General features: G+C 35.1%; 1 protein-coding gene across 1 annotated transcript; it reads left to right on the top strand.

Moving 5' to 3' along the window:
• The first annotated feature begins 8,595 nt into the window (after window positions 1–8,595).
• Window positions 8,596–13,445, top strand: LOC149174529 (uncharacterized). The gene is made up of 6 exons (XM_089419344.1): window positions 8,596–9,379; window positions 11,138–11,349; window positions 11,468–11,741; window positions 11,862–11,947; window positions 12,058–12,149; window positions 12,325–13,445. The coding sequence occupies exons 1-6, from the start codon at window positions 9,089–9,091 to the stop codon at window positions 12,591–12,593; spliced, it is 1,224 nt and encodes a 407-aa protein (XP_089275470.1). The 5' UTR covers window positions 8,596–9,088; the 3' UTR covers window positions 12,594–13,445.
• Window positions 13,446–27,899: the final 14,454 nt, after the last annotated feature.

Genomic DNA, 27,899 nt, shown 5'->3' on the forward strand with positions numbered 1-27,899 from the left:
GGCTTTCTAACTCGAAATTAACTTAGTAATTAAATAACACACAAATTTCTAATTATCTGGTAAAGTAAGTAAAAGACTCATAAGTTCTAAATCGATAAATTTAACTCAAGGTTAAATGTGAAATCAAATGAATGACATACCACTCATCAAATAATCAACACACTACAAATGGCACATTATTCCTAATCTATCCTCACAAGGATTCATACTAAACATCAACTACAAGTTTTTCTTACCAAAAGTATATAGATCCACATATGATCGAGTCACTTCATTCAGAACAGAGGATTCAACCTAAAATTGCAAGAACTCGTTCCTCAGAAATCTGTTCCAAGCTTAAGCCTTCTTCTTCAATGCTTACAAAATCTTGAGATCAATCAAATAAGTCAATAGATGTAGCATATACCTATGACAATGATCCACAGGCTCACAAAATTCAATAAACATTTAACTAGTTATCATAACTTTCAGATCGACGAGAGATTTTAAATGAAATTTAAGTACAATTCTAAGTATGGAAATTCTGGAAATCACCAACAAAAGGAAATGAATATTCAAGTACAGTTTTGCTAAATGAATTCAAAACACACCTTCTACTTAACCAAAACTGTTACAAAACTTGGTCAAGGTTTGTGGTGGGCCTTGCCACAACCTAGAACAAGTCTAACTTAACTCAATAACTTATAGATCAAGAAGACATAAATCCACAAATATATATAGAAGTCGAAACAATTATATTAAAAACCTTCATTAGAACAGCAGTCAAAGAGTTTCAATCTTAAACAAAATAGAGTCAAATGACGTTTAGTCATAATCTCCTTGTCACTAGTTCATTATGTGCGCGTGTAACCTCTCATACAAACACTGGGCCTTTTTAAAGAATTCAGTCCTAAAAAAATGGTTACAACCAAATGACCGAGGAATGAAAATACATCTGTGATCTTGACTAATTTAAACTAAGATAAATCCCCAAGATCACTTCATCCACATCGTAATTGAATTGTTCCGCTTGTGACGTTATATTTGGATTAAGAAAATTAACACCATGCTCACAAACAAGAGAAACTATCTTCGGGATGCCGACAATTGATTGGTTGACTGGTACTGAACTTGAAATAGAGTACCGAAATGAGTACCAAACTAAGTACAACATGGCTGCTACAAAATGGTTGCTTGATGTATTCGTTGAACTAGGTGTTGGGCCTTCAATGACTTGTCCATGTACTCAAGTGTCTTCCCTATATATAAAAATCCCATCTATAGATCAGTCAATTAATAAGTCAAGAAATATAAATTCATTTAACAACTACTTAAACTAACCAAAGATATATGAAAACAATCCTTATTAGGGATTCTTACCTCCATTGTAAAATAACACAATTTAGCGAGTGTAGAGTGATTTCACTGTGTTAAAAAGGGTAAAGTAGGATAGGTTATGGTAAAAATAGTAGGATAGGGCGTGAAAATGGGTAACAATAGTAGGGCCCAACAATGATTTTGCACATATAACACAAATTTTTATGTTAACAAGTGGACATTCTCACAAAATATAAATGAATCAACATTCTCAACTTTTTGTTTGTTTTTCATTATTAACATATCAATCTATTCACTTAAATTTCCAAGAATGTCTAGCAAATTTCCAAGTTCAACTTTACTTACCAACCCTGATGCCAACTTACTCTTGCCATAACTAGATCTTGAGGGGATTTTCCATACTTTGCTTTTCCTCTTGATATGTATTTACATAATTCACAAATCTCTTCAAATGATAATTGATAAACATCTCGTTTACCCATGAGGTTAATAAGATCAATCCATTCATCCCTGATAGCTCTAAGTAAGAGAGTTTTAATGTATCAAGTCCTAAATTATGCAAATTGGCTATTTTAACATTATATGCAAATATCTCTACTATATCCTCAAGGCTCTCATCATCTTTTTGAGTCTTTAAAAAAAAAACTTCTCTAAGGTCATGATGTATACAATAATCCTTGTATTTTTCTAAGAATAATTTTTTCATGTTATCCCATGTCCTTATAGAATTAGTTGCTAAACCCATAAACCATTTAAGAGCTCTATCCTTTAATATTGCCATAAACAAATTTAAATTTTTAGTGTCTAATAAGTAACCATAAGATCTAAATAGTATTTCAAATTCGAAAAGAAAGGTTTTTAGGTCTTCTAATCTCATACCATTGAAGTTGGGAAGTATAGATGGAGGGATGTTCTTCATATGAACTTTTATATCAATATTCTGAATGGGAAATCCAAAAGGATCTTCCTAATTGTCATCATCTCCATCCATTTATTTTACGTCCTTTTTCACCTCTTCTTCTACCTTCAAAAACAGGAATTCATGATGTGGAAGATGACGTGGATTTTATTGCACCACATGATTTAGTGGGGGTGGTAGGTGATTAAAGTCTTTTTGAAATTTTCCCCTAATGAATCTGCCTCTAGAATTCACTCGAAAATAAATGGAATTTAACTTTTATGGATCTAAGAATGAATGCAACTAAAAATGAGATGCAATTCAACAATGCTGGTTAGGAAGAACCCCACAATCATGACATGCAGGTTCTTACCTCTTGTCTTACTGCTCTTCCTAGTTAGACTTGTGTAAATAAAAATACATTCTAGGTTGAAAGCTAATGCATATGTATACTTCCCCGCAACGACACCAAAATGTTGGGTAATTTATTTGCGAGTTAAATTGCTTGCATTTAATTGTCAACCCGGGGTTCGAGCCCTTGTGAAGCATACTTTCACTATATATTCTAGACAATTAAATTTCAAGAGAAAACTATCCTAAGGGAAGAATAAAAATGATTGCAAGATAAAAATGAAACATACTCATGAAAATATCTAATTGAGCACACACACATGTTCTTTCTCAAAGATTGTCTTGGATAAAACATCAAATTGAGAACTTGAACAATAAAGGAATTCAAACCAAAATTATTCTATGAAATTTTTTGAAATTTAATTAAGCAAAATCTATTATATTGGTCTTGAAGTAAATCTAATCTATTAAGTTGAAGAACACTGTTAGTCTATTACCCTTGGAAAGAAAAAAATAATCTATTGAATTTAAAAGCAATTCTCATCTACTAATTTTTCTGAAAGTAATTTTAATCTATAACTAATCTAGCAAGCAATAAATTCTCTTTCGAAGGCAAGAAATAAAGACTTGAAATCAAATAGCAGAAAGGCTATCAAGGTTACTAATGTGTGCATGTAAAACTAAAACCAATCATAATGCTCAACTATGAAATTGAGACTAAGAAAATAAAACAACTATTTTTGTTGATTTATGTTTTTTTCTCAAGTGCTTGACATGTAGGAAAATAAAACAAATGAGAAAGAAGTAATCAAATTCATTAAAGAACATAGAGCATCTACAAAGTATCAGACTAACTGTAAGAATTAAAAGTATACAAGAAAGAAATGGAAGCAATTAAATTGTTAATCTTGCACAACTTGAAGGGGCCCACCTGAGTACCACGAGGTGCTCAAAAACTCAGATCACGAAAGAAAAATAACCAACATATGATAATCAAAATACCATAATAGAGATTGTATTAACTAGAGTGCATCAACAAAGTTTTTTTAGAACACAAATATAACAAGTTCTGGACATCGTTTTGCTTCCAAATGAGACATTTATATACAATCTTCAAATGAAACAACTTGAGGATTCACTGCCTAATTTCTAGAATTTGAAGTGACTTCTCCTTGTCACGAATCTATTATAGAACAGTTAGTGCTTACCTCTTTTTCACCATGCTCTTGAATGACACATTATTAAAATGTTTACCCACACAATTTTCAAAATAAGAGTCGAAAGAACTAGGAAAATCTACCAAATCGTAACAAATTTGAGAAAACCCCTCACATAGAGCCTAATTGGGCTCGTTATGAAGAAAATCCATGTTTTCGTTTTGCAAAATTCATTTTTATTTGCTCAGAAAATGCATCAGAAATTGATTGGTCAAAACTGCTACATATTACCTTTGATCTCTTACTGGAGGTTCACACGTTCGAGTTGGGTGAACTTTGACCAACACAAATCCATCTTGGAGGTTTTAGAAACAAATTTCATGTGCCCAATTTCCTTCTAGAATGGTGCTACTACCTCGATCATGGAGATAGCTACAAAAACTTGAATTGAGCTACAAAATTTGAACTTACCAAATTGTCATTAGTACCAAGCAAAATCCTAATTAATTCATTAACCATTTTGGGCATTGAAAATGTTTGTGATGTTTTTGCAAGAAATTGTGGAAAATAAGGCAATCAATGGATAAAAGAATGACACAAATGGTTAAAAGGATGATGGCAAATGATGGTGAAATGATGACAAATTAACGATCCAACAATGATCATGCGTGATCTTTTTAAGACCTTTGATAAAGTGAATTTACAATCTATGAGATTGATGCTTCTTCATATATTTATGTTTAGCCATCGTCAATTAGGTTCAAAGTTATCTTTCTTCTATGCCTTTCTTTATTTAAATCAATACTTTATTATCTTGGTCTTTTTAGCCCATTAAGAGATGAGACAATAATGCTACCATTCACTTATATTATTTTTCTTAGAAACAACAAATTTGGAAAAACAATCAAAACATATCAACTTTCAAAACAAAATTTAATTATAAAACACAATATTTATATTAAAATTCACTGCAAATATCTTGTTTATTGTGTATAATTGAGTGATCTAATGGTTAAAAATATATATTTTCTGACCTAAAAGGGGTCATAGGTTTGACCTAAAACGAGTCATAGGTTTAAAGCCAAAAAAGAATAGAATATGCTTTCATAAACATTTTTTTAAAACTATAGTAAATCGATAACATGTTAAAATAATCCCATAAATCTATTATCCAACAAATAAAAAAATCTCATACATCAATTAAATATTAACTTCACCTTTACCTTAAAATTAAATTATTATTATTAAATAATAATAAAACATTTTTTTGTTTTTAATATAAACAACCGTATTATTAAATAATAATAAAACATTTTTTTGTTTTTAATATAAACAACCGTCTCACTCTCCGCACTTTACAAATCATGTCATTGACATTAAAATTAAGATAAGGAAAGGAAAAACCATCATTTTCAAAGATAGTGCTTTATTAAATACAATATTCTCATTCACATTTCTTTTCTTTTAATATTGCCCAGAGGTAAGCATCTGGATTATACTCGAAGCATATTCACGTGGACTCATGAGGCATATTCACATGGTATATTCCTTATCATAGAAGTGTATTAATTACCTAACGAAAATATCTCTTGACCTTAAACATCATTAGAGTTACATTTCTCAGCCCCTTTTTTAATCTTCCTAGAGGATTTGAGAGTGCATGGATTCTTGGTGTCGGTGAACCTCAGCCCACAGATTACAATGAGATGAACTTGAGAGTGAGGTCGTCGCTTTCGCAAACCTGACCTACTTATACATACAATGAAGCCATTAAAGAGGCCTTAGATGGGTAGAAAATGATTTGTCTACAGGCTAGCAAACATTTTAGATATTCAAATCACAATGCAATGTGATTAGCTCCATGAAAATTTCAAAAGGTTATTTTATTTTTGGAATATGTTATTTTTAAATCGTTGGACACTAGATTTTAATCTAAACAAATAATATTTAAGGTAGGTTTATTACACATATTTTGAGTTTTTTTGGGATGATTAGATTTATTATATTATGATCAATATATATTGACAGGGTCGAGTTAATATAAAATTAGAGTGTTTGTGTACAAATTTATGTGGAAATGAATTTGGAGAAAGGTTTACCAAAACTTATATCATTGTATTTGGATTGAAGATGTCACCTCGAAGAGTTAGACAATGAAAAAATTCCATTTAAGTGCAATAAGTGCCATGAATGTGGTCACTTTGAGAAGGGATAACTTCTACTCAAGTGCAATAAGTGCCATGAAACTGGTCAAATTAAGAAGGGGCAACTCCCACTTAAGTGCAAAAAGTATCAAAGATTAAGTTAAATTAAGAAGGACAACTACCATTGGTGACCGAGAAAAAAAATGAATTTGGAAACTAATGTTGAAAATCACCCCTTCCTTCATCTAATTACTTTGAAGGAGTGAAGAGGAATAGAATGTTGAGAATGAAGGGAATACCTTGGAGGTTAAGGAGGAGGAGAATGGATCACACAAGAGTGTGAGAAGGATTTTGAGATGGGAGAAGAGGGCAAAAACAAATTGGAGTGGAAAATCTTATTAGAGTGGGCAACCCCTTGATTAAAAAATCAATAAAAAAGACAAGTGTGAAAATGACAAAAGGAAAAGATAAGATCTCCTACAGATATGTTGGAGCAAATAAGAAATTAAGTTTCTTGATTACTCAACTCCCACCACCCTCAAGAGGTAGAAAATTTAAGAAGAAGCTCAAAGAAAGAGACACAAATTGAAATTAAACATGGGAACATTGAACAAAGATCAAGTATGTTATTTGATGTATTTTACTCTACAAAGTGTGTCTAAATAATACAAAAGTACCCAAAGTAGTTGTTACAAAGAAGCAAGGAAATAAAACACTCGTTTCAGTTCTATCTCCATATGAACTAGCTTAGATCAATCTTAACTTTGGATCTACCAAGTGCCAAGATGGATCAAATCTCTCTCATGAGGTGCAAACCTCTTTTAGAGTGAAAATATTGATCCCTATCGATGCTTGGTAGACGCAGAGTTAAGACGAATCTAGGTTGGTTTACTTATTAACATTTAAATATGCTACATTAGAGAAGAATACGATGGGAAAAAACCATGGGGAAAAGCCATGGGTAGAAGAATACCATGGGGAAAACTATGAGTGGAGAGTTTTATATTTTATATTTTATTTTATTTAGTATCATTTTAAATTTAAATTAATTTTGACTTAGTCAAAATGTTAAACATTACAACATCTCCCTCATACTAGGTGGATGTCTCTCGGTGCAATTAGGGGCAACATGACAAGTGGTATAAATATATGTTACAATCTTATTTTTTTGTATTACATTGCATGAGTATAGTCTCAACATCTCTCCCTTTTGCATCAAAAGAAACGGGTTGAATTCTATAATCTAGTATGAATGATGCTTGAAACATAATCTGACACTTATAAAATAAATAAAAAGAGAAATGATCATAATAATACAAAGAAACTATAAAAAATTAATAAAAAATATAATATTAAAAAAAATAAATTAAAAAAATACATTTAAATATTGTGATGTTTACCATTTGGTTTTTTTTATTACTCTCCACGTTTAATAAATCCAAAATTAAAATGAATCTATATTAATTTAACATATTATATAATTATTTAAAAAATATTATTTATGAAATAAATATTATTTTTTAATAAATAATTATATATCATATAATTATTAAAAAAACAACATTTTTTGATGTAATAAATATTATTTTTAATAAATAATCATAATTTTACAAAACAACAATTTTTGATATAATAAATATTATTTTTTAATAAATAATCATAATTTTACACCTTAAGTTACGATCACCACACTAAATAACAACCCTACCATGTGACAATCTTCTTATAAACAAATGTGGTCAAAATTTCACCTTTCCAACATAACACTAATTCAAACTTGTCAAAATTCAATTACAAAATTGTCACTACCTGTCATAAACCTTTACATAAAGACTCTTATCTTGTTATCATAAATGTATGCACCTTTTCAATACAAATTTTATATTTTTTCATAACAATACATTCGGTAATATCTATTATTTTACATAAAATACATTTTATAATATTTTCCATTAATATATATAAAAACTCACTTTTTCACCTAAACACTTTATCAATAGTCTTACCTCCTCTACTATGCTAACACATGAGAAACATACTATACATACAAAGATTAGTTGAAAATAGACCTACAACCTACACATATTAGGGAAAGATGGGTTGAAAATGGTGAATGGATAATCATTAAGAGTTGGAAGGGTATAGTTAACTAGACAAATGGGTTGAAAATGGTAAATGGATAATACTTCATAGGTGGAGTGATATGGTTTGTGAGAAATTGTACATGAATAGATTAACATGGATTCTTCATAGGTGGAATGATATGGTTTGTGAGAAATTTTACATGAATAGTAACATGGATTCCTCAGTGTCCCTAACATGGATCACAAAAAACAAAGAGGACCTCGGAAGCTTAACCAAACCGGGGAAGACCAACACATGAAGCTTATTGGGAGCCCCGCATTTGTAGTGCCCCCCTCCGCTATAAGTGCAAGGATAATGGAAATACAAGATCATAAGGATGATATGCATCTATGGATAGGCATTGCTGGTCCCACCACAACAACCAACACAACACACGACTTTCATCTCCTTTGAACACTGTGCCATCACAACCCCCGGGTTTCGTTACTCAATACCCTCTGCCTGCCACGTGGTCCCGCGGTGACCTTCCTTAACCCGAGTTGAGTTGTCTTCACCGAGAATGGAAGCCGTGAATGGGATTTCAAAAAATCTACCCGTTGGAAAATGTCTTAATTATCGACATTTTAGTCTATTATATTTCCCCAGTGTGCATTAATTGAAGCCGGGACTTGTTTGTACTTCTTTATTTCTAGACTCTTCTTTCTCATCCCTTTACTGTTCACCTCTATTTTCATCGTATCCTTAATATTGGATCGTTTTTTCGCGTCTGGCAGCTGTACATCGCTGAATTTTTCATAATTCCTCGGAGGTCCAGAGTTCGATCCGTCTCAAGTCTCTTTACAAGCTGAGAAATGCTGAAAATCTGATCGTTATTCGTGCTACACAGAAGGAATTTGCTGTGATGTTTCGGTTATGTCGGTGCAAAGACTTGTAAATTAAATGTGCTGTAATGCCTACTGTAGCGATCTTGAATCGTAGTGTGCTTTGAGGCTCTGCAATTTAAGGCTGGTGAAGTTTTGGCTTCTTTGCGTACGGTTTTTTTGAGGTCTCAGAGCGTGTGTCTTTCAGGGTTTTGGTGTTGTCTTTGCCAGCTGGCCTTTGAATATATAAGGGTTGCGGTAGGAAAGGAGGGGAAAATGTCTGGCACGGGACTGCGATTGGGACGAGGTCATATGAATGATCGGTTCAGCGATCCACGCACCTGTAGGGTTCAGCGTCCTTGGAGTAATGGGGGGCTTAAGGGTAAGCGGGAGCCGGAGAACCGGAATGGATCGGAAGAGAAATGTAGAAGCTGGACCTCCTCTGCTTCTTCATCATCATCATCTTTGTCTTCTCCCTCTGTTGCTGCGGCAAAGCCGGTGTATAGGAACTTGGATCGATTCCTGGAGTACACGACTCCTTTCATTCCTGCACAGTTCTTGCCTAAGGTATTTTAGCTTTTAATATTTTATTCTTTACTATTCTGTCTATCTGCAAAACATCAGGTTCTATAGTTTTTCAGTTTTTTTTTTGTGTTGTTTTCTGGTTTTATATGTTTCCACGGTTGTTTTCGTATGCTGATAGAGAATTCAGTTAATTTGCCTGATGAAAACATGGGATCGTGATTTCAGTTTTCCTGTATCATTGAAAATTATTATTAAGTACTCTCTTTGAAGTTTTTCACCATTCAAAATTATTTTTTCCACAAATTTTTCATGATTGAGGTTATGGTCCGTATTTTAAAATTTTTATTCCATTTATTTCGTTTTTATTTCTCTATTTTTTATGGATCTTGTTTTGAGTACCATTTAAATTTTCTTAGGAGTTTACAGTCTTGGGGATTTTTAGTTTGTTGGAGTTGTTTCGTGAATTTTCTTTACCCAGTTTGAAAATTTCACAACTGTTTGAGATATATTTTGTATAATTTCTTTTAGTTTTAGCTAGTAATGTTGTTTTTTCTATCCTAATGGGTTTTATCAAGTAGTTCATGTTATTGAATTTTATGATCTCGATTCAATTTTTCGTCAACCTTGGAATGTATGATTTCCACAAATTTTTAATTTTCTTCGACCTGGGAATCTATGATTTCCACAATTTTTGTTTTTTTGGAATTTTGGGGTTAGGGTTCGTATTTTTAGATTTTTATTTTATAGGTCTTTCTTTTTCTCCCTGTCTCTCTTTTCTAATCTCTTCATTTTTTTTGCCCGTTTCTTTTTTTTAATGTCTTAATTTTTTTGGATCGTCTTAGGATCATTCATGTTTTCTGATTTCTTGTAAGTTTTTAACTGGAGGTTTTGCTCTGCACCTTGGAACGTTGTTGTTTTTTGGTTTAATTTCTTGTTTTTGGTTATAGTTGTTTCATGAATTTTCTGTACATAGTTTAAATATTCTATGACAAATTTCATTATTTTTAGCATGTTGTGGTTTCTTGGCATCATATTTTAAATGTGTAGTTATTTTAATTTCTCGACTCAGGGAATTGGAGATCCCTGTTGTGCCCATTAGTGTATTGTTTTTGGGATTTATAGAGATAGAGTAAGTGATTCCTCAATGCAGCAAACAATCTGAACTTGTGAACACTCCAAACCTTACAGAACCTGTTTAATGTCAACTAACCTGATTAACCAAAAGCATGCAATGAAATCTTAACTAAGATTTACCTTCTTAATCAGGAGATTGGAAAAACCACATCCCTCACAAAATCCCCATCAGTGATGCTTCTTGAAAATGAGAACTTTGCGTCCAGCTCCATATTAACATGTACATCTCTTTGCTAGGAGTCCATTGCGTGTTTTTGGTTGTTGTGATTGGCTGCATGAGAACTTTCATTAGTTGACGTATTTTGGCTGCATTATTTCTATTTCCTTAAAGCACTGGAAATATTTATGTTGCTTTTTACTTTCTTTGGCCCTCTTGGTTTGTTCTCTGGTCTGAACTATTTCTTAGGTCATCTCTTTGTGATCTAGAGATTAGAAAGGCTAAACTGAGACAACTGATGGTAGATTATTGTTGGCGTGGACAATGTGGTCTGTCTGCTATTCAGTCGAGGCCTTGATCTTTGATTTTATTTTCTTTGACAATTAAGAAGAGAAAGTATATTTTTTCCATTATTTATGAACTGTCAACTGTGGTAACTGCTGTCTTTCTATGGCCCGCTGCTCACTGAATTGATTGTGATAAATTTTCTGTATTTTAATTCTTCACAGACTTCTATTAAAGGATGGCGAACAAGTGAAGTTGAGTCTCTGCCATTTTATACTCTTGATGATCTGTGGGATTCTTTTAAGGAATGGAGTGCTTATGGAGCAGGAGTACCTTTGGTATTGAATGGGAGTGATTCTGTTATTCAGTACTATGTACCCTACCTTTCTGCCATACAGCTCTATGCAGTTTCTCACAAGACTACAATTCATAAAAGGTATCGTGTTGCACATAATTTCTCTTCAGTTGCACTAATGCTAGTTGATTATAACTATTTATTAACAAGATATGGTTCCTTTGTATGCTTCATATTAATAATTCAAAACTCTCTGTAGGCATTATGGTATCGAGAGTGATGCAAGTGATGGGGACTTATATCGAGATACAAGCAGTGAAACGAGTAGTGACAGTGAAGCTGAAAGGGGACCTGGGTGCATCAGAAATTTGCAATGTAGAAATCATCAAACACTTGAAGCTAGAGATCAGTCTAGGGGTTCTCAAGAAAGTTTTTCAAGTGATGAAAGTGAAGTTGGTAGCTCTCCTGGCAGGCTTGTCTTTCAATACTTTGAACAGGCACTCCCAATTAGTCGAGAACCATTAGCTGACAAGGCAAGTTTCTCTTGTTCGAATCAATATTTTCCTTTTCTTAAATTAGTTTCATTTTCAGGTTCTCTGGTATTTGTTTTCCTTATCAAATCTCACATTTTCTTGCTGTGAATCTATACATAGGTTGCTGATCTGGCACGTAATTGCCCTGAACTAAAAACTCTTAGCAGCATTGATTTGTTGCCAGCAAGCTGGATGTCTGTGGCATGGTATATCTGTGATATAAATTAGAACGTTGTTTTTATTTTTATTTTACAGTCATATCAATTTTTGGTTGGGAAATTAACAAGAAGGAATCTAAATCTGGGCTTCATTACAGGTACCCAATATACAGGATACCTACTGGACCAACTTTGCGGGATCTGGATGCATGCTTCTTGACATTTCATCCTCTTGCTACACCATTAAAAGGTTAGTAAATAAAAATGACCGGGCTTGTTGTGAACGGAAGTGAACTATGCAGACAACGGCAGAAGCTGCTGACTTTTTATGAAGTGCAGTACAGTTATATATTGATGTTGTTGTGTGCATTGTCTGGTTTCATATCGATTTATATATTCAACCAGTATTTTCCCTTTTTGAACAGATGGTGGCAGCAACCAGTTTGGAAACGAAGGTCAGGCTGTCTTTGGCACATTTGTGACTAGCAGCGTGAAGTCTCCAAAGATTTCTTTACCAGTGTTTGGTCTTTCTTCTTATAAGTTTAGAGGGCCAACATGGACTTCCAATGGAAGCAGTGAACGGCAGAAGGCACATTCTTTGCTTCAGTCAGCAGAGGAGTGGTTGAGGCCACTTTGTGTTGAACATCCAGATTTTGAATTCTTCGTATCACGTAGCTCATACCATCGGAGATGAAAGGGATTCTCTGTATCAGGGCTTGCTCATTTCGGCTGATTGGGGTCTCATATAATTGGCTTATTTAACTATAGCCACTTTTACACATGCAACCTTCTGTGACATGTACAACATGGGCGAGTACTCTAGAGTGGTGCCATTATTTTTATTGCTCGTTGCTTGGTCTGCAAAAGAAAAAAAACACTTATAAAATGCTCTTTTCTAGGGTTGAAGATGCAAAAATGATTAGCAAAACAAAAAAAAAAGGAAAAAAAAGAAAAAAAGAAAAACAAATCTTCTAAGTTTTGCCATCCTTTAGTATTTCTATAAGAAATGGCTTCAAGGTGTTGATTGAAAATTGAAAAAATCATAAAAGCAAAGCTAGAAAGGAAAACTAAGGAAAAGAGCTGTGTGACGAAGAGGAGGCAATGGTGGTGCTATAGATGCACGTAATATCTATCCACTGAAGAGCTATCACTTGTTTTGTTGCAAGTGGAGATTTGTTGTATAAAGATCACTATTCATATTGCCTTGGAGTGATGATGTACTTGTGGCATGGTGCTAAAGAGGTATTATTATTTGTGTTGGTTGCAAGTCAAGACTAGTCATGTGGAAGTCCAGTGGTTCTACGCAACGCAGTCACATATTGTTCTGCAACTTCCATGACCAGATAATTTTCAGAACCTAGAATATTGTTGGTGAAAGCCAGTCGTTTTCGAAAAGCAGTTACATGTTTATCTCTTCCAGGGTTCAGCAGAAGATGGTTTCAAGGTTATCAGCAGCTATTAAGTGGAAAGCAGACGACTGTTCTCTTTCATTTGTACTTTATGAGATGTTTAAATTTTTCATCAGGAGAATTTTGATGTGGTAATATGATGGGGGCAAACATATGTAAAAGGTTTTCATCATACATTTCTCTTGTAGCTGAAATGGTTCAAACACTTGGGATCACGACAAAATACTAAAAAAGGAAAAGTATGTTCTGGCCCCTAATTTAAAGTGCACTTGGAATCTGTGGTATGCTGGGACGAAATGTTTCTTTAATGTGGATAATAGTAGAACCTTGTATTATTCCAGTGCAAGATTATGTTAGTGTATGATGGGGTCAGGTGCACATGTAATTATTTTTCTAATATGTGGGCAGAAGTATATGTTTATACTAATTTTGTAAAAATGCTTATTACAAATTTTGTTTAGTTAGATTGATAGAAAACAATTCCTACGGTGGGATTTTAGATGCTTTATTGTTTTGGTAGGTAGAATTTTAGATGATGTCTGTCAATCAGTTATTTATATAGTATGCATCACGAGCTATCGAAACGATGACAAAACTGAAGATAGGAGGTACCTTTCTAAAGAGCCTCTTTGTGAACAGTTTTAATCAGAGTAGATTTTTGTAGCTTATCAACATACTGTTGAATGTTCAAGATTTGGGGGTAGACATATTATTTTGTTTCTGTTCAACGTGTTTCATTTGATCTCTTCAACCATCACCGCTGAGGCAATTCTTTATTTTCATATTTGGCTTTATTATGGTTGAAGAGATCGACTTCATATGCAGTTTAACCCGAAGTCTTGCCCGATAACTTATTCGAAACTTTTCCTACCTGGTGTTGGTTTTTGCAGCTTATTAACATACAGTGCAGTGCAAGATTCCGGGTAATATATATATATATATTATTTCGTTTATATTCAACATGTTTCAGTTGATCTCTTCAACCATCACCACGGAGGTAATTGTATATTTTCGGATTTGGCTTCCTTTTTGATGGTTGAAGAAAGACCGAAACGTGTTGAATATATGGGGTTTACCCCGAAGTCTTGCCCAATAACTTATTCAAAACTTTCATACCAGGACTCGTCAGATTTTCCTCTCGCGAGCAGAGGAACATCCTCTGACTATTTAATTTTTGCAGCTGATCAACATACCTGAGCAAGATTTTGGGGTTAAACTAAATATATCAAAATGTTTATATTCAACGTGTTTCAGACTTTCAGTTCATCTCTTCAACCATCACTATGGAGGCAATTCTATATCTAATGTTTGGCACTTTTTGATGGTTGAAGAGATTAACCGAAACGTATTGAATGTTGCATATATAAACTTAAAATGCAGTTTACCCCGAAGTCCTAGCCCAACACTTTCTAACCTAGGATTGGTTCAGTAAACCTTTATAATTTTATTATCTCGTTAACCATGTCTAGCTTAAGAATAAGAATGATCAACTTTCGACTAGTCATGTGCGAGTCATTAAATTAGGTTAGAGAGCTCTTATGAGGAAATACGCTGAAGTAGATAGATTACATATAATGTGACAAACAGACTTATAAAAATAAATATGACAAATAGGGTAATAAAAAAAGTTAGGCTGTGGACGTTGTCATTTTCTAGTGATGTCTTCTTTCATAATGAGTGTTTTGATTGGGCCCCTCTCCCTTTAAATATTTATATTAATCGTTGTTACTTGATATTGTTTAATTGACAATTTTGTTTGGGCGTGAGCCTTCTTTGCGTATGCCATCTACAGTTTTGCAACCCTGAGAACCCTTCCGAGAACGAAAAAGCCTAAAGGATAAGAATTCACACTTTTCTCAAGCTAGACGTACCACTTTTTTTGGTCGAATATGAAAGCGTTCTTAATTTAATTGTAGGCATTGAGGTAGTAGGAAGCTTCTCCCTTTTCTTTATTTTCTAACTACGTTGGATTGGTTTTTCTTTTTGGTCTTTTCTTTATTTTCTAACTACGTTGGATTGGTTTTTCTTTTTGGTCTTTTCTTTATTTTCTAACCATGGTAAAGGCTGTAAACTTTTATAATTTTGCAACTTAATTTTTTTTTTTTTTTTGTGGGTCGATACGCTTTAGTTAAGGGTCATCAGTGATTGTAGAATTTCGGTGGTCGAGGCCCTCCCCTTCGGCCTTCTAGAAAGTGCCAAAACCTAAACCTTGAAGATCCTTTGAGGGCGTAGAATTTCAGAGTTGCGTGTTTTTCTTGGGCAAGCACATCTTGGAACCTTTGATGTTGCAAAGTCTCGATTCCTAACCTCGTAACCTTTCAACGTTTAAGACCTTGGGGAACATTGGGATCTCCAGCGGTTTCCATTCTTGACTCGCGGCTCCAATTGATGTTTCAACGTGTGAGAAGAGATACGGCTCAAAGTTGCATCTTATCGACGAATATAAGAATATCGTTAACAAGAAGGCACTGCACTATATTCTTGTAACACTCGATGAACTCTTCATAAGTTTTGGGCGTTAGGTAGTTAAGGACTTGTGACATTCACAATCGACAACAATGGGTCCCAACACTCTATGAACCCTTCATAGGTTTTGGACGTTAGGTAGTTAAGGACCGTGACATTCACAATCAACAACTAACCCTTGACGAGTGGGAGGGGAAGATTATAGGCGAAAAGGAAACCGCTTTCATTTAGTTTTATGGGAGGGTTAAAATAGAAAACGAAATTGAGTGGGAGAATATGTTACAAGGCATCATGGAGCTACTTTTGTCTCCAACACTCGTGAGCATTAGGATATCAAAATTTCAAAGAATCTAGGAGTGGATGCCTCTTTGATGCTTTCCAAGTTGTCTCGAAATATTAGAATATTGGATTTTAAGGCCTTCCGAAAATATCATGGATAAAGAGTGAAGTTAAATTTAAGTTGTTCTTAAAATACCATTACATTAAGAATAAAATATCATTACATTAAGAATGAGGTATTTCGAATATTGAATTTTAAGGCTTTCCGAAAATATCATGGATAAAGAGTGAAGTTAAATTTAAGTTGTTCTTAAAATACCTTTACATTAAGAATAAAATATCATTACATTAAGAATGAGGATAATGAGTGAAGTTAAAGCGTGTAAATTTAAAGGTTTTTTACAATATCATTATATGAGAATAAAATTCATTAATGAGGGTAAAGAGTGAATTTAAAGTTTGAAGATTTTATTGGATGATGGTTAATGGCGGAATTTTTTTTATTTCAACTTAAGATGGATGAGGATTGTTGACTTGATTTTTTATTTCAACTTAAGGTGGATGAGAATTGTTGATTTTTTTTTAATTTATGGGCTAGATTGATTCTCAAGGGAATATACTCAGCATATGCTTAGTCCTAATGTTTATCAAGGGTTGTAGTATGTTACAAAGTTTGTCAGGTTGCATTGGCTTTTAATAAATTTTAAAAATTAGATTCGTGCCAAGTGGCTCTTTGCCCACCAATTCCTAGGGATTTGAGATTATTCCAATTCCAATAAGTTATTACATGATAAGTTCTTCATTATTATTGATAACATTCATTTATGTATAAGCAAATTTTATTTAAAAAATTATATTCGTTCCAAGTGGCCACCAATTTCCTAAGGATTTGAGATTATTCAAATTCTAATAAGTTACTCCATGATAAGTTCCTCACAATTATTTATAACATTCATTTATATATAAACAATTTTTATTTAACAAAATGGTCCATTTTACAATAAGATGTGTAATTTTTTTTTCACCCATAATTTTTTTATACATGGTTAATTAGGTAAATGTGTGCACTGGTAAGACATTCTTTTGTTATATTTATTGAAGCCTTTGGCTATATCAACCACATTAATATTTTTAATGTGGTTGTCCTAGTAAGGATAAAGAGTGAAATTAAAGGGTGAGGATTTTATGAGATGATGGTTAAGAAGGATAAAGAGGGAAATTAAAGGGTGAGGATTTTATGAGATGATGGTTAAGAAGGATAAAGAGGGAAATTAAAGGGTGAGGATTTTATGGGAAGATGATTAAGAAGGATAAAGGGGGAAGTTAAAGGATGAGTATCTTATGGGAAGATGGTTATGTAAATTTTTTAGAAAGATAAATATGGAGAGATTCTAGGAGATAATTATGGAGATGGTTTAACTAAATGTACGAATTGATAATTTTTGTTGTAATTATCTTATGTTGTGAGATTTCATGTATTAATGAGGATTTTTATTGTAGTCATCTTATATTTTTAGGATTTTATGTATTAATAAGGTGTGTGTAACAAAATAATGTTCAAAGTGTATTTGTGTTTCTATGGATTTTTTTGTGCGAATGTTTCTCTTTGTTACATAATTATATTTTCAACACTTGAAAGAGTTAGTTGTCAAAAGAGATTCAAATTCTTAAAAGATACAAAATTATGTCATTGTAGATTTTCATATTTAGTGAGTTATGTTGTGTGTAGAATGGAAATGACATTGCAAGTTTTCACATGTAACTGTTGTAATTATGATTTTTGTTTTACTATGTTAAAGACATGTTCAATTTTAGCAAAGTGACATGTTGAGATCTAAATGAATATATTGTTATAATGGGTTTGACCCTTATGTTGAAAAAGTCTTAAGCTTTTTGAATTGAGAGGTTCATTCTACAACTTAGTATGAGGGTGATATGTAATTCTGTTCCTGCTTTATTTTTATAACATTTCAAGTATTAGTATTTTACATTTGACCCTTTTATTAAGGGTTAATTTTGAATAGAGCAAATATTTATTGGAATTGCATGTTTAAGTTATTTTATTACATGTATTCAAGGGATATTCAAGGGGTTGATTCCATTTATGCATTTAAAAAATGAAAATTTATCCATCATGTCCTATAGGGATGCAATCTTTAGAGGTATAATTTTTTAAAGTTGTGTATTATAAAACGGGTTTGCACTTCAAGAGATTTGATCCCTCCCGACTCTTGTTAGATCCATGGTTAAGATGGATCTATACTGATTGTAACTTTGTATTCGACCTTATTGCTATAGTAATTGTAATTAATTACATTATTGGCCCTTGTATGGGGATATACATGTAAATCGGCAAAAAACTTAGAATAATTGTAATTATAAGAAATATCAATAAATGAAGAGGTGAATCCTTGATATAGACTATGAGAAGTCACGAGAGGTGCGAAGCTAGCAAAAAGGGTTTATGGAATTAATTTTTACCAATGAACTATTTGATTGAGTCAATATTTTGAGGGTGTCAATGTTTCCCTACAATATCCAAGGGGAATGGGAAGGTGGTGTAATCACTGTGAACAATTATGAGAGGAGTGGCACATTGGTACCCTCGTTAATCAAAAGAAGGAATCCAAAGCGGAGCAAGGAGGACGACGTGGACCATCAGAGCTCAACATGGGACAAATATGTTTAAAAGAGAGTAAATGATGGAATGGATAAAGTCTCTTGAAGACTTTATTAAATGTAATCTGCCACATATGTATGCATGTAGAGAGAATTAGGGATAGTTAAGTGATTCATGGAGAGGATTTGATCGGATCTTTTCAGTGATCCGATCCAATATTTCTTATATATATGATGAACCTACGTGTTCAATAGAGACATAGAGAGATAGAGCAATAGATAGAGATTTGTAAGTTGAGTGAGAAAAATGTAGTCAAGAGGAGAACTGTGACTGACGCTAAAATGCCTTAGTTTGTAATCGTACTGTGTATAATGAATAGATATGTGTTGTGTGGATTTCTGTGTGCGTTTATGTAATAATGCCTTTATATGTTATCTGTGTATATATGCGATGATGGTTTGAATCCAATGTTAGTAGATTACTGATCAACCATCGATCACTACGAGGATCGATGGAGATCCATTGATAAATGAGTTAACCATTATGGAGTTGTGTCGTGTGTTAAACGGAGTGTGGCAGAGGAAAACCTGAGAAAGGCGCAAATCCATCAATCGCAGGAGAGATCAAGTCCAAGAGGGGGTTGGAGAAACGATGCATGAGATCCGTTGGATCTTATAAATCAACAGTCATTGCATACAGAGATGTGAGGGCGTTAATTCGCGAAGAAGTGGTTTTAAACAATGGAAGTGGAATTTCGGGCAGCCTCAAAACCATAAGTGGTATTGAAGGGTGAGCACCCGATTCCACTCATCAAGCGACACGTAGCAGCAAGGAGGAGAGAGGAAACCGATTTTCGGGTGGTTAATCCTTGTGTTGTTTGTCCACTTGAAATCGATGTGGACTGTCAGATCCACTAAGCGCAGATCGAAGATGGAGGATTGATGCGTCAGTTTGAATATTCGGAGTGAATATTGACCGTTGGATCTAGGAAAGTAATGGACGGTGGAGATCGGCCGATCAGAGATCGATGATCGGAGAGTGCAACGGAAAGGCGATGGACTGAGAGAGAGGACCCGTCGATAATTATAGTTGTAGATGTATAATTTTTGAGATCCGGCTAAGTGTTTCAGACTTACTTAATTTTTGTGGTCCTGACTTATAAAGAAAAATCGACTAAGTCTTATGGTCTGAGTTCTGAGGCTTAAACACATTAAATAATGCTTCCGATAGTTAGTGGGCCATAACCCACAGGCCTCAGGATCGAAATTTGTAAATGAAAAGGGAAATTGGTATACCCCAAAATCTCCTTTCATCATTTGGTATCAAAGCAGGGAAAGGGAAGAAGATTTCCTGCGATAAGGAGGAAGAGTTTGCAAGCAGAAGGAGAAGAGGTACATTTGTTGAAGCATGGTGAGTTTATGGTCTTTACTGTCCTGCAGAGAGCAACAACGGAAGGTGAGAAGACTTGCAGCAACCTAGAGCGAGGAGTGCTCAATTGGTTCTAGAGGAGAGAACCAGAAGGATGCCAAAAGACTAAGCTCAGAGGAGAAAGCTTGGTGAGGTATCGTGTAGCAGAGGAAGACTGTTACTGCAGAGGTTGGTTGCAGCTCACAGAAGATCATGAAGGCAGTTCCACTGGGAAGTGGGTAGAATTGCTAGGATAAGGAGAAGCATATGACCAGGAGGTCATAAATTTTTGTGCCTCGGGAGTTTGATGCAAGAGCATCTGACCCTCCTTAATCAAAAGAAGGAATCCAAAGCAGAGCAAGGAGGACGATGTGGACCATTGACGCTGAACAAGGGACAAATCTGTTTAAAACAGAGTAAATGATGGAATGGATAAAGTATCTCGAAGACTTTATTAAATGTAATCTGCCACATATGTATGCATGTAGAGAGAATTAGGGACAGTTGAGTGATTCATGGAGAGGATTTGATCGGATCCTTTCAGTGATCTGATCCAATATTTCTTATATATATGATGAACCTGCGTGTTCAATAGAGACAGAGAGAGATAGAGCAATAGATAGAGATTTGTAACCCGAGTAAGCAAAATGTAGTCAAGAGGAGAACTGTGACTAAGGCTGAAATGCCTTAAGTTGTAATCGTACTGTGTATAATGAATAGATATGTGTTGTGTGGATTTCTGTGTGTGTTTATGTAATAATGCCTTTATATGTTATCTGTGTATATATGCGATGATGGTTTGAATCTAGTGTTAGTAGATTACTGATCGACCATCGATCACTATGAGGATCGATGGAGATCCATTGATAAATAAGCTAACCATTATGGAGTTGTGTCGTGTGTTAAACGGAGTGTGGCAGAGGAAAACCTGAGAAAGGCGTAAATCCATCAATCGCAGGAGAGATCAAGTCCAAGAAGAGGTTGGAGAAATGATGCATGAGATTCGTTGGATCTTATAAATCGACTGTCATTGCATACAGAGATGTGAGGGCGTTAATTCATGAACAAGTGGTTTTAAACAGTGGAAGTGGTATTTCGGGCGGCCTCAAAACCATAAGTGGTATTGAAGGGTGAGCACCTGATTCCACTCATCAAGCGACATGTAGCAACGAGGAGGAGAGAGGAAACCGCTTTTCGGGCAGTTGATTCTTGCGCTGTTTGTCCACCCAAAATCGATGTGGACCGTCGGATCCACTAAGCGCAGATCGACGACAGAGGATTGACGCGCCAGTTTGAATATTCAGAGTGAATATTGACCGTTGGAACCGAGAAAGTAATGGAAGACGGAGATTGGTGATCAAAGAGCGCAGGGGAAAGGTGTTGGACCGAGAGAGCGGGCCCACTGATAATTATAGTTGTGGATGTATAATTTTTGAGATCCAGCTAAGTGTTTCGGAGCGGGGTTTTCCACGTAATCCTGTGTATTTCCAATAAAGTGTTGTGGTCCCGATTTATAAAGAAAAATCGACTAAGTCGTATGGTCCGAGTTCTGAGGCTTAAATACATCAAATAACACTTCCGATAGTTAGTGGGCTATAACCCATAGGCCTCAAGATCGAAATTTGTAAATGAAAGGGGAAATTGGTATACCCCAAAATCTCCTTTCATCAGCTATGTACCCTCTATTTTGGATACTTTTGATCACCTATGTAATCCCATCAAAGGAAAATGGGAGAAAAGTGGATAAATAGAGAAGTCAGAGGCACTTGTGCAAATGTACATATCAGAGCAGAGAGAAAAGAGGAGGCTCTTGTGGGAACTAAAAGAAAACCCTACGTGTGATTTTTGTCCACTATATTTTTGTGAGCAAGGTGAGGGCATGATTCTTTAGCTTGAGCGAGAGGGGTAGTTGGAATACTGAATAATTCTGTCTATACTATGCCTGAAACATTGGGGGAAGTGTTAAGGGACTCCTGATTAAGAGAAGGGTGGTTCCTTTCGTGCTATGTGCGCTTCGAATGACCCATCCACTGAGAAAGTCGTTGGAAACCATACATCAAAGCACTAGAGAGGCACCAAGGGACTTTTGAGTGATTGAAGGACTCTCCTTATGTTGTGGCCACATTGTGAATGAAAACAAGCCTTAGCTTGACAAGTCAAAATACTCCATATTGATTTTTGAATAAGGAGAGTGATCTTCATTCTTACACCATTGATAGATTGGGAGACATTTTTCCCCTTGGGTGTTTCTTGTGTAGAGCAGTTCAGAAACCACTTGTAAAAGCTCGACAAGGCTCTAGCTTGGTGTGATCTTAAGGGAACTAATGAGTTTATGTTGAAGCAGAGTGACCTTCATGACTCCACCTTGTAATTTTGAGTTAAAATTTTTCACATGGCTTCTTGTTTTTGCTAGTTTCTTTGTTAGATCATTATTTCAGGAGAAAAAAATTTAAGCATGCCTTTCTCTTTTGCAATGCTTTATTTCACTCGACTTAGTATTTCTCTCCAACTAAATGATTAACATAATTTTTTTCTCCCATTATGTTAATATTGTTAATTATTTCCTCCCAAGGGTTTTTAGGAGACTTTTAGGGAAGGTCCATCAATGTAGATGGGCTTTTGTTGGGGTGGAACGTGGCTCACCATTCATTAGTTGCAAACAACATAGAATCTTGATAAGATAAATGCTCTTGCGGACTTCGTTTTTGTAATGTATATCATGATAATGAGAAAGAAATGATAATTGATGAAATGTGTGCAATAATGGGCTTGTTTGTTCAATGGATATTATGGTTTGTGTTGCCCACTTATCCTATGAATAGATAGATGAAATGGTTGCACATTATTCTTATACTTTCTTATTCATCTATAATGTACTTTTATGCTGTGCCTTCCATGCTTATCGACATTGAGTAAATAGTTCATTTAAGAATGGGATGGATAATGTTTTAGCATTCGTTACAACTAAGATCCATGGTATGTTATCAAACAGATTGGAGAAGCCTTAAGCTTGCTAAAGTAACTAGAAGGCCTTGTGGATGATAAGGATTCAAGGACAAGAACAAAAGAATTAATAAAAAAGAGGGACTCAAGAGGAAAGAGTTTACTCGGAGCATTTGATGGAAAGTATTAGAGAGTTTGCGGAGGGACTCTAGAACTAGTGGAAATTTGTTGAAGAATGTGAAGGAAGACCTTGGATTAAGACATGGAGATGAAATATTTTGGATATCTCAGGGCTAGCAAGGATTTGCATAGTTTTAAAAGTACCGTGGAGTAGATCCTTTCTTTGTGAAAGCCTCTTCTAGCCTTGGAGACACACTGAAAAGTTCCCTCTACAAGCACATTTTTCCTTGGTAATGGGAAGTTTGGAAATTCAAGGAAGGACTCTCTAGTTTTAGTAGTCTTGACAATTTAGGGATTGGAGGTCTTCAACCCCAACCACTATTCATATGAGTTGGTGAGGGAGCAAAGACCAAGAGCTCAGTCAAAAAATGTGTGTTCGGCTTCTAATTGTCACGATTGGTGTGAAAACCTTTGATAGTAACAAAACCTGAAAACTTCGTTAATTAAAAAAGAGAGGTGGTCGGATTGGTGAAGTAATGGTGTATTGGGTGTTAGGCTTTTCACATGTTAGGAGAGCATGGTGTAGTCTATTGGTGTGAAGCCTTGGTGCAAATAGATCCCACACTAATCATCAACTTACGGGAAGTTTGGCGTTATTAGTGGACAAGACTAGGTGTTGGGCATTGGGCATTGGTGGGTAATTGAAAACTAGATATCAAGGTATCACCTTGATACCATTGACACCAGATAATACTGGTTGACATGGCACGATGACATGGAAATGACATGATAGTCCACAAGGTAGGTTGACATTGCAAATGATGTGTCATGGTGATGTGATAGTCCACATGGCAAGGTGATGTGGCACAACGTGGATTAGAGTGCACCATAGGAAGCAAGTGTTGTGGATATTGGGTGTTGGGCATTTGGGAAGTTTGGGCCTCGTATCAAGCTCATCCTTGATGCTAATGGACCCCAATAGACCATTGATTGTAGGAGATAGAGAATGTCAAGTGGTAAAGTTTTTTTCTAGGCGTGTCGGGTGATCAATGATTGAACGTTAGGATTTTGAGAGAATCAAGAAAAACTCTGAGCATTCCCTTGGTATTGATAGAACCTAAAACCTTGTCAGTAGTCGAAGATGTGATAGTCCACATGGCAAGGTGATGTGGTACAACGTGGATTAGAGTGCACCATGGGGAGCAAGTGTTGTGGATATTGGGTGTTGGGCGTTTGGGAAGTTTGGGCTTCATATCGAGCTCATCCTTGATACAAATGGACCCCAATAGACCATTGATTATCAGAGTTAGAGAATTTCAAGTGGCAATGTTTTGGTCTAGGTGTGTTGGGTGATCAATGATTGAATGTTAGGGTTTTGAGAGAATCGAGACAAAGTCTGAGCATTCCCTTAGTATTGATAGAACCTAAAACCTTGTCTGTTGCCGAAGATGGATATCCATCATCTAGTGTCGAGTATCGAGAGGTTGGAGCAATCACTGTTCAGCTCAATATTGGCTTGGTGTGCCACAACAACGTGGCATGATGTGGATTTTGACTGAGGACATGGAATAATGCATTGATAACATGTGGGCAAGAGTGCCGCGTGTCAGTGATGTAGATCTACGAAGAAGCTGGTGTGGCCTTTAAGGGGTAGATCTTCAATTGGCCATAATTGTGTGTTAGGAGCTCAATTTGAGATGAAATTTATATTGCTGGAAAGTTCTTGATGAGCTAAAGTTGAAGGCACTGTTAGAAATGTAATTGATGGAAGAAAAACAAAATTTGATCTCTCCAACCCCATAATCAATCTTGAAGGTCAGGTGTAGATAAACCCCAAAGTCCTAATTAGCCATTAAGCATTAGGAGTTTGGGTATGTTATATTTTTGACAAATCTAATTAGAGGTTTAGTTAATGGCATGTCATGCTTTAAATGAAAATATTATTATAACAATCTTGAGTCATATGCTAACAAAGCCTTGAGCTTCCAACAAATCTAATTTAACTTGAATATCATCTTGAAGATGAAGGAATATTTGATGGATTTTCCGACCACATGTATTCTATAATAAGAAGAAATACAAAACCCACTACAGTATTGATTGGTTTGTAGGCATTAGGGGAATCAACATAAAACAACAATTCAAAGATCTGTCCAGTGCATTAAAAGCATGGCTCCAGTCCAAGCGATCCTGACGTGGCATGCCGGTGGTTAAAGGAATTTCGACCATCCAAAAAGAAAAAATGTGTTTGTGCCTGATCTAGTTCCCTATCAGAAGATAGAAGCGAATCCTTATGGAGAGGGATATTTGGGGAAGGCACCCAGAGTTTGATTATTAGACACAAATACTTGAAGGATCATGATTTCCCTGTTTGGTTGCATAGGGGGTGTATTGGCAGTGAATCGGGCTCTGCTATATGGATTAGTTTCACAAAAGTTAGCCACTACTTTCTTTTGCTTCTCACCTAGAAAATGGGTATGGGACACCACATTGTGATCGGACAGGACAAAATTCGGGGTCTTGGAGATGCTGATAGGGTCCCTGATTGTCTCAAACATGGTTTAAACTATCAAGGCATATACTTCTAGAAACAAGTAATAACGTCATGCCATGATAGATGCCCCATCTGGAAATGGTCTAGGGAGTTGGGATTGAATGGACAAGCTGCATTAGAATGGGAAAAGCTTCAAACACAACTACAACTTTCTGGGATTTGCAGGGATGCGGAAAGGGATACGATCATTTGGAGGGGTAAAATGAAGGGCGCTAATGTTATGGTGGCAGATACATATCATACTCTCTTCCATCAGGTGGCACAACAACCAGTGGTATACTTGTTCTTTAAATTATGGAAAACACTTATTCCTATTAAAATCACACTTTTCCTTTGGTTAGTCTGGAAAAATAAAAATTTAACCTAGGCAAACCTTCAGAAGAGAAATTGGTTTGGTCCGGTGATATGTGTGCTTTGCAAGAATGCGAAAGAAAACAAACTACATCTTTTCATAACTTGCCCAGTTGCTTCACAAATTTGACATACACTTGCTGATGTATTTGGCTCTCAATACTCACAATTCAATTGTATTTTTGATTGTCTCAAATGGTGGAGCCAACAGAATATTACGCGACGTTATATCCCTCCTATTCTCTTTTGGGAGATCTGGAGGTGGAGGAACAACATTATCTTCAAAAATTTCAGAGAAAGCACTGCACAGGTGATGGAGCGCATCACAAATGCTCAATTGGATTACAATTTGGTAAGGGTACAAAAAAAACTAAATAACAAACATGCCCTAAGATTGAATATCCTACTGGTTTCTTTGACAGTGCATCTGAAAGAAGTAGGCGTGGATGTCGTTTCTTGATCCTACACTCACCAGATCAGCGATTTTGGGTTCACTAGGGTGCGGGCAATGGCACAAATACAAAGGTAGAAGCCATGGCTTTATGGGGATTACTTGGGTTCACAAATTTTTTGAACATTCCTAAAATCCACATATACGGAGATTCCGAGATTATCATTGATTTTTGTTTGTGGCCGTGCAAATATATTCCAGCCCACACTACAAGGTTGGCTGCAACAAATCACAACAAATCACAAACCTCTGGAATTCTCGTAAACTCTCTATGATTCAACACATTCGCAGGATTTCAATCAAGCTGCGGATGGACTTTCAAAGCAAGGATTACAAGACCAGCTGGATGGTTTGCATATTGAGGTTAAGTTGGGGGACATATGCATGGATGTTGGGGTGTTGCTGCTGCCAGGATAAAACACTTTCTTTGTGATATCGATTTTGTTTAAACTGATGAATAACACTGTTTTTTGCTCTCTATCTATTGAAATCTCTGTTCTGTGTTACTCATAATATCTTGCTTATTACAGACAATGTATAATGTACAGGGAATGACCTATTTTTCTTTTTGAATATTGTATATACAATTAGAACTGTGCATATGGATAGGTATATCAAAATGATGACAATATGCTGCTTTTTAAATATTGTATATACAATTAAATATTGTATATACAATTAGAACTGTGCATATGTATAAGTATATCAAAATGATGACAATATGCTAAACTGTCGAGTCTGTAAGACTTGTATCAGATTCAATCCGCTGATATATGCAGCTGTATATGGCCCTGCTACATGAAGTATATGTACACTTTTTTTTTGGAATGAATATATCACTTTTTTCATACTGAAAAAAATTATACCATAAAAAAGTCCATATCGCTGAGTTAACATCGCTCGAGATTGCTTGATAGAGTTGAGATGTCTTTGGTGTGAGATCTGGGCATGTAAAACGTGCGATTTTAGTTCACAAGTTGATGTATTTTTATCAAATTGAACTACCGAGAAAGAGATCAGTGTCATCATCACTGAGAATGCAGCGGTGACTTGATTTCTAAGGTGAAGCAATGTCAAAGTCACAGCGTTGGGGTGTTTTTTTATTTTTATTTTTCGGTGGGGGTATTTTGATTTATTTATCTCATGTTGAAAGGGGTGCGGTTGTTTTCGGAGGGAGATTTTTTTAACAATTTGATGTGGGCAGTAATTTGATGCTGTATAATCATTTCATTTTTCATTGATGCATATTTTATGTTTACAAGGTTGTGAGGATCTCCACTCCATTAACATATCGTCTTAGACTTTTTGGTCGTAGACTTTTTATGTTAATGAATATAAAATAAAGAAAGTGATGATAAGATCGTATTGTTTTTGTAAAAGGAGAAACGTTGCAATTGCAT

The sequence above is a fragment of the Pinus tabuliformis genome, chromosome 4_1 (genome assembly GCF_031772625.1).
Source record: "Pinus tabuliformis cultivar Carrire ecotype Pingquan chromosome 4_1, CPIR1, whole genome shotgun sequence".
In the NCBI taxonomy this organism is placed as follows: domain Eukaryota; kingdom Viridiplantae; phylum Streptophyta; class Pinopsida; order Pinales; family Pinaceae; genus Pinus; species Pinus tabuliformis.

Excerpts from the sequence above, each read along its gene's own strand:
- LOC149174529 (XM_089419344.1), top strand. The coding sequence starts at position 9,089 with ATGTCTGGCACGGGACTGCGATTGGGACGAGGTCATATGAATGATCGG. Across the intron at positions 11,948-12,057 it reads AGCTGGATGTCTGTGGCATG|GTACCCAATATACAGGATAC; the intron begins GTATATCTGTGA and ends GCTTCATTACAG. Across the intron at positions 12,150-12,324 it reads TCTTGCTACACCATTAAAAG|ATGGTGGCAGCAACCAGTTT; the intron begins GTTAGTAAATAA and ends CTTTTTGAACAG.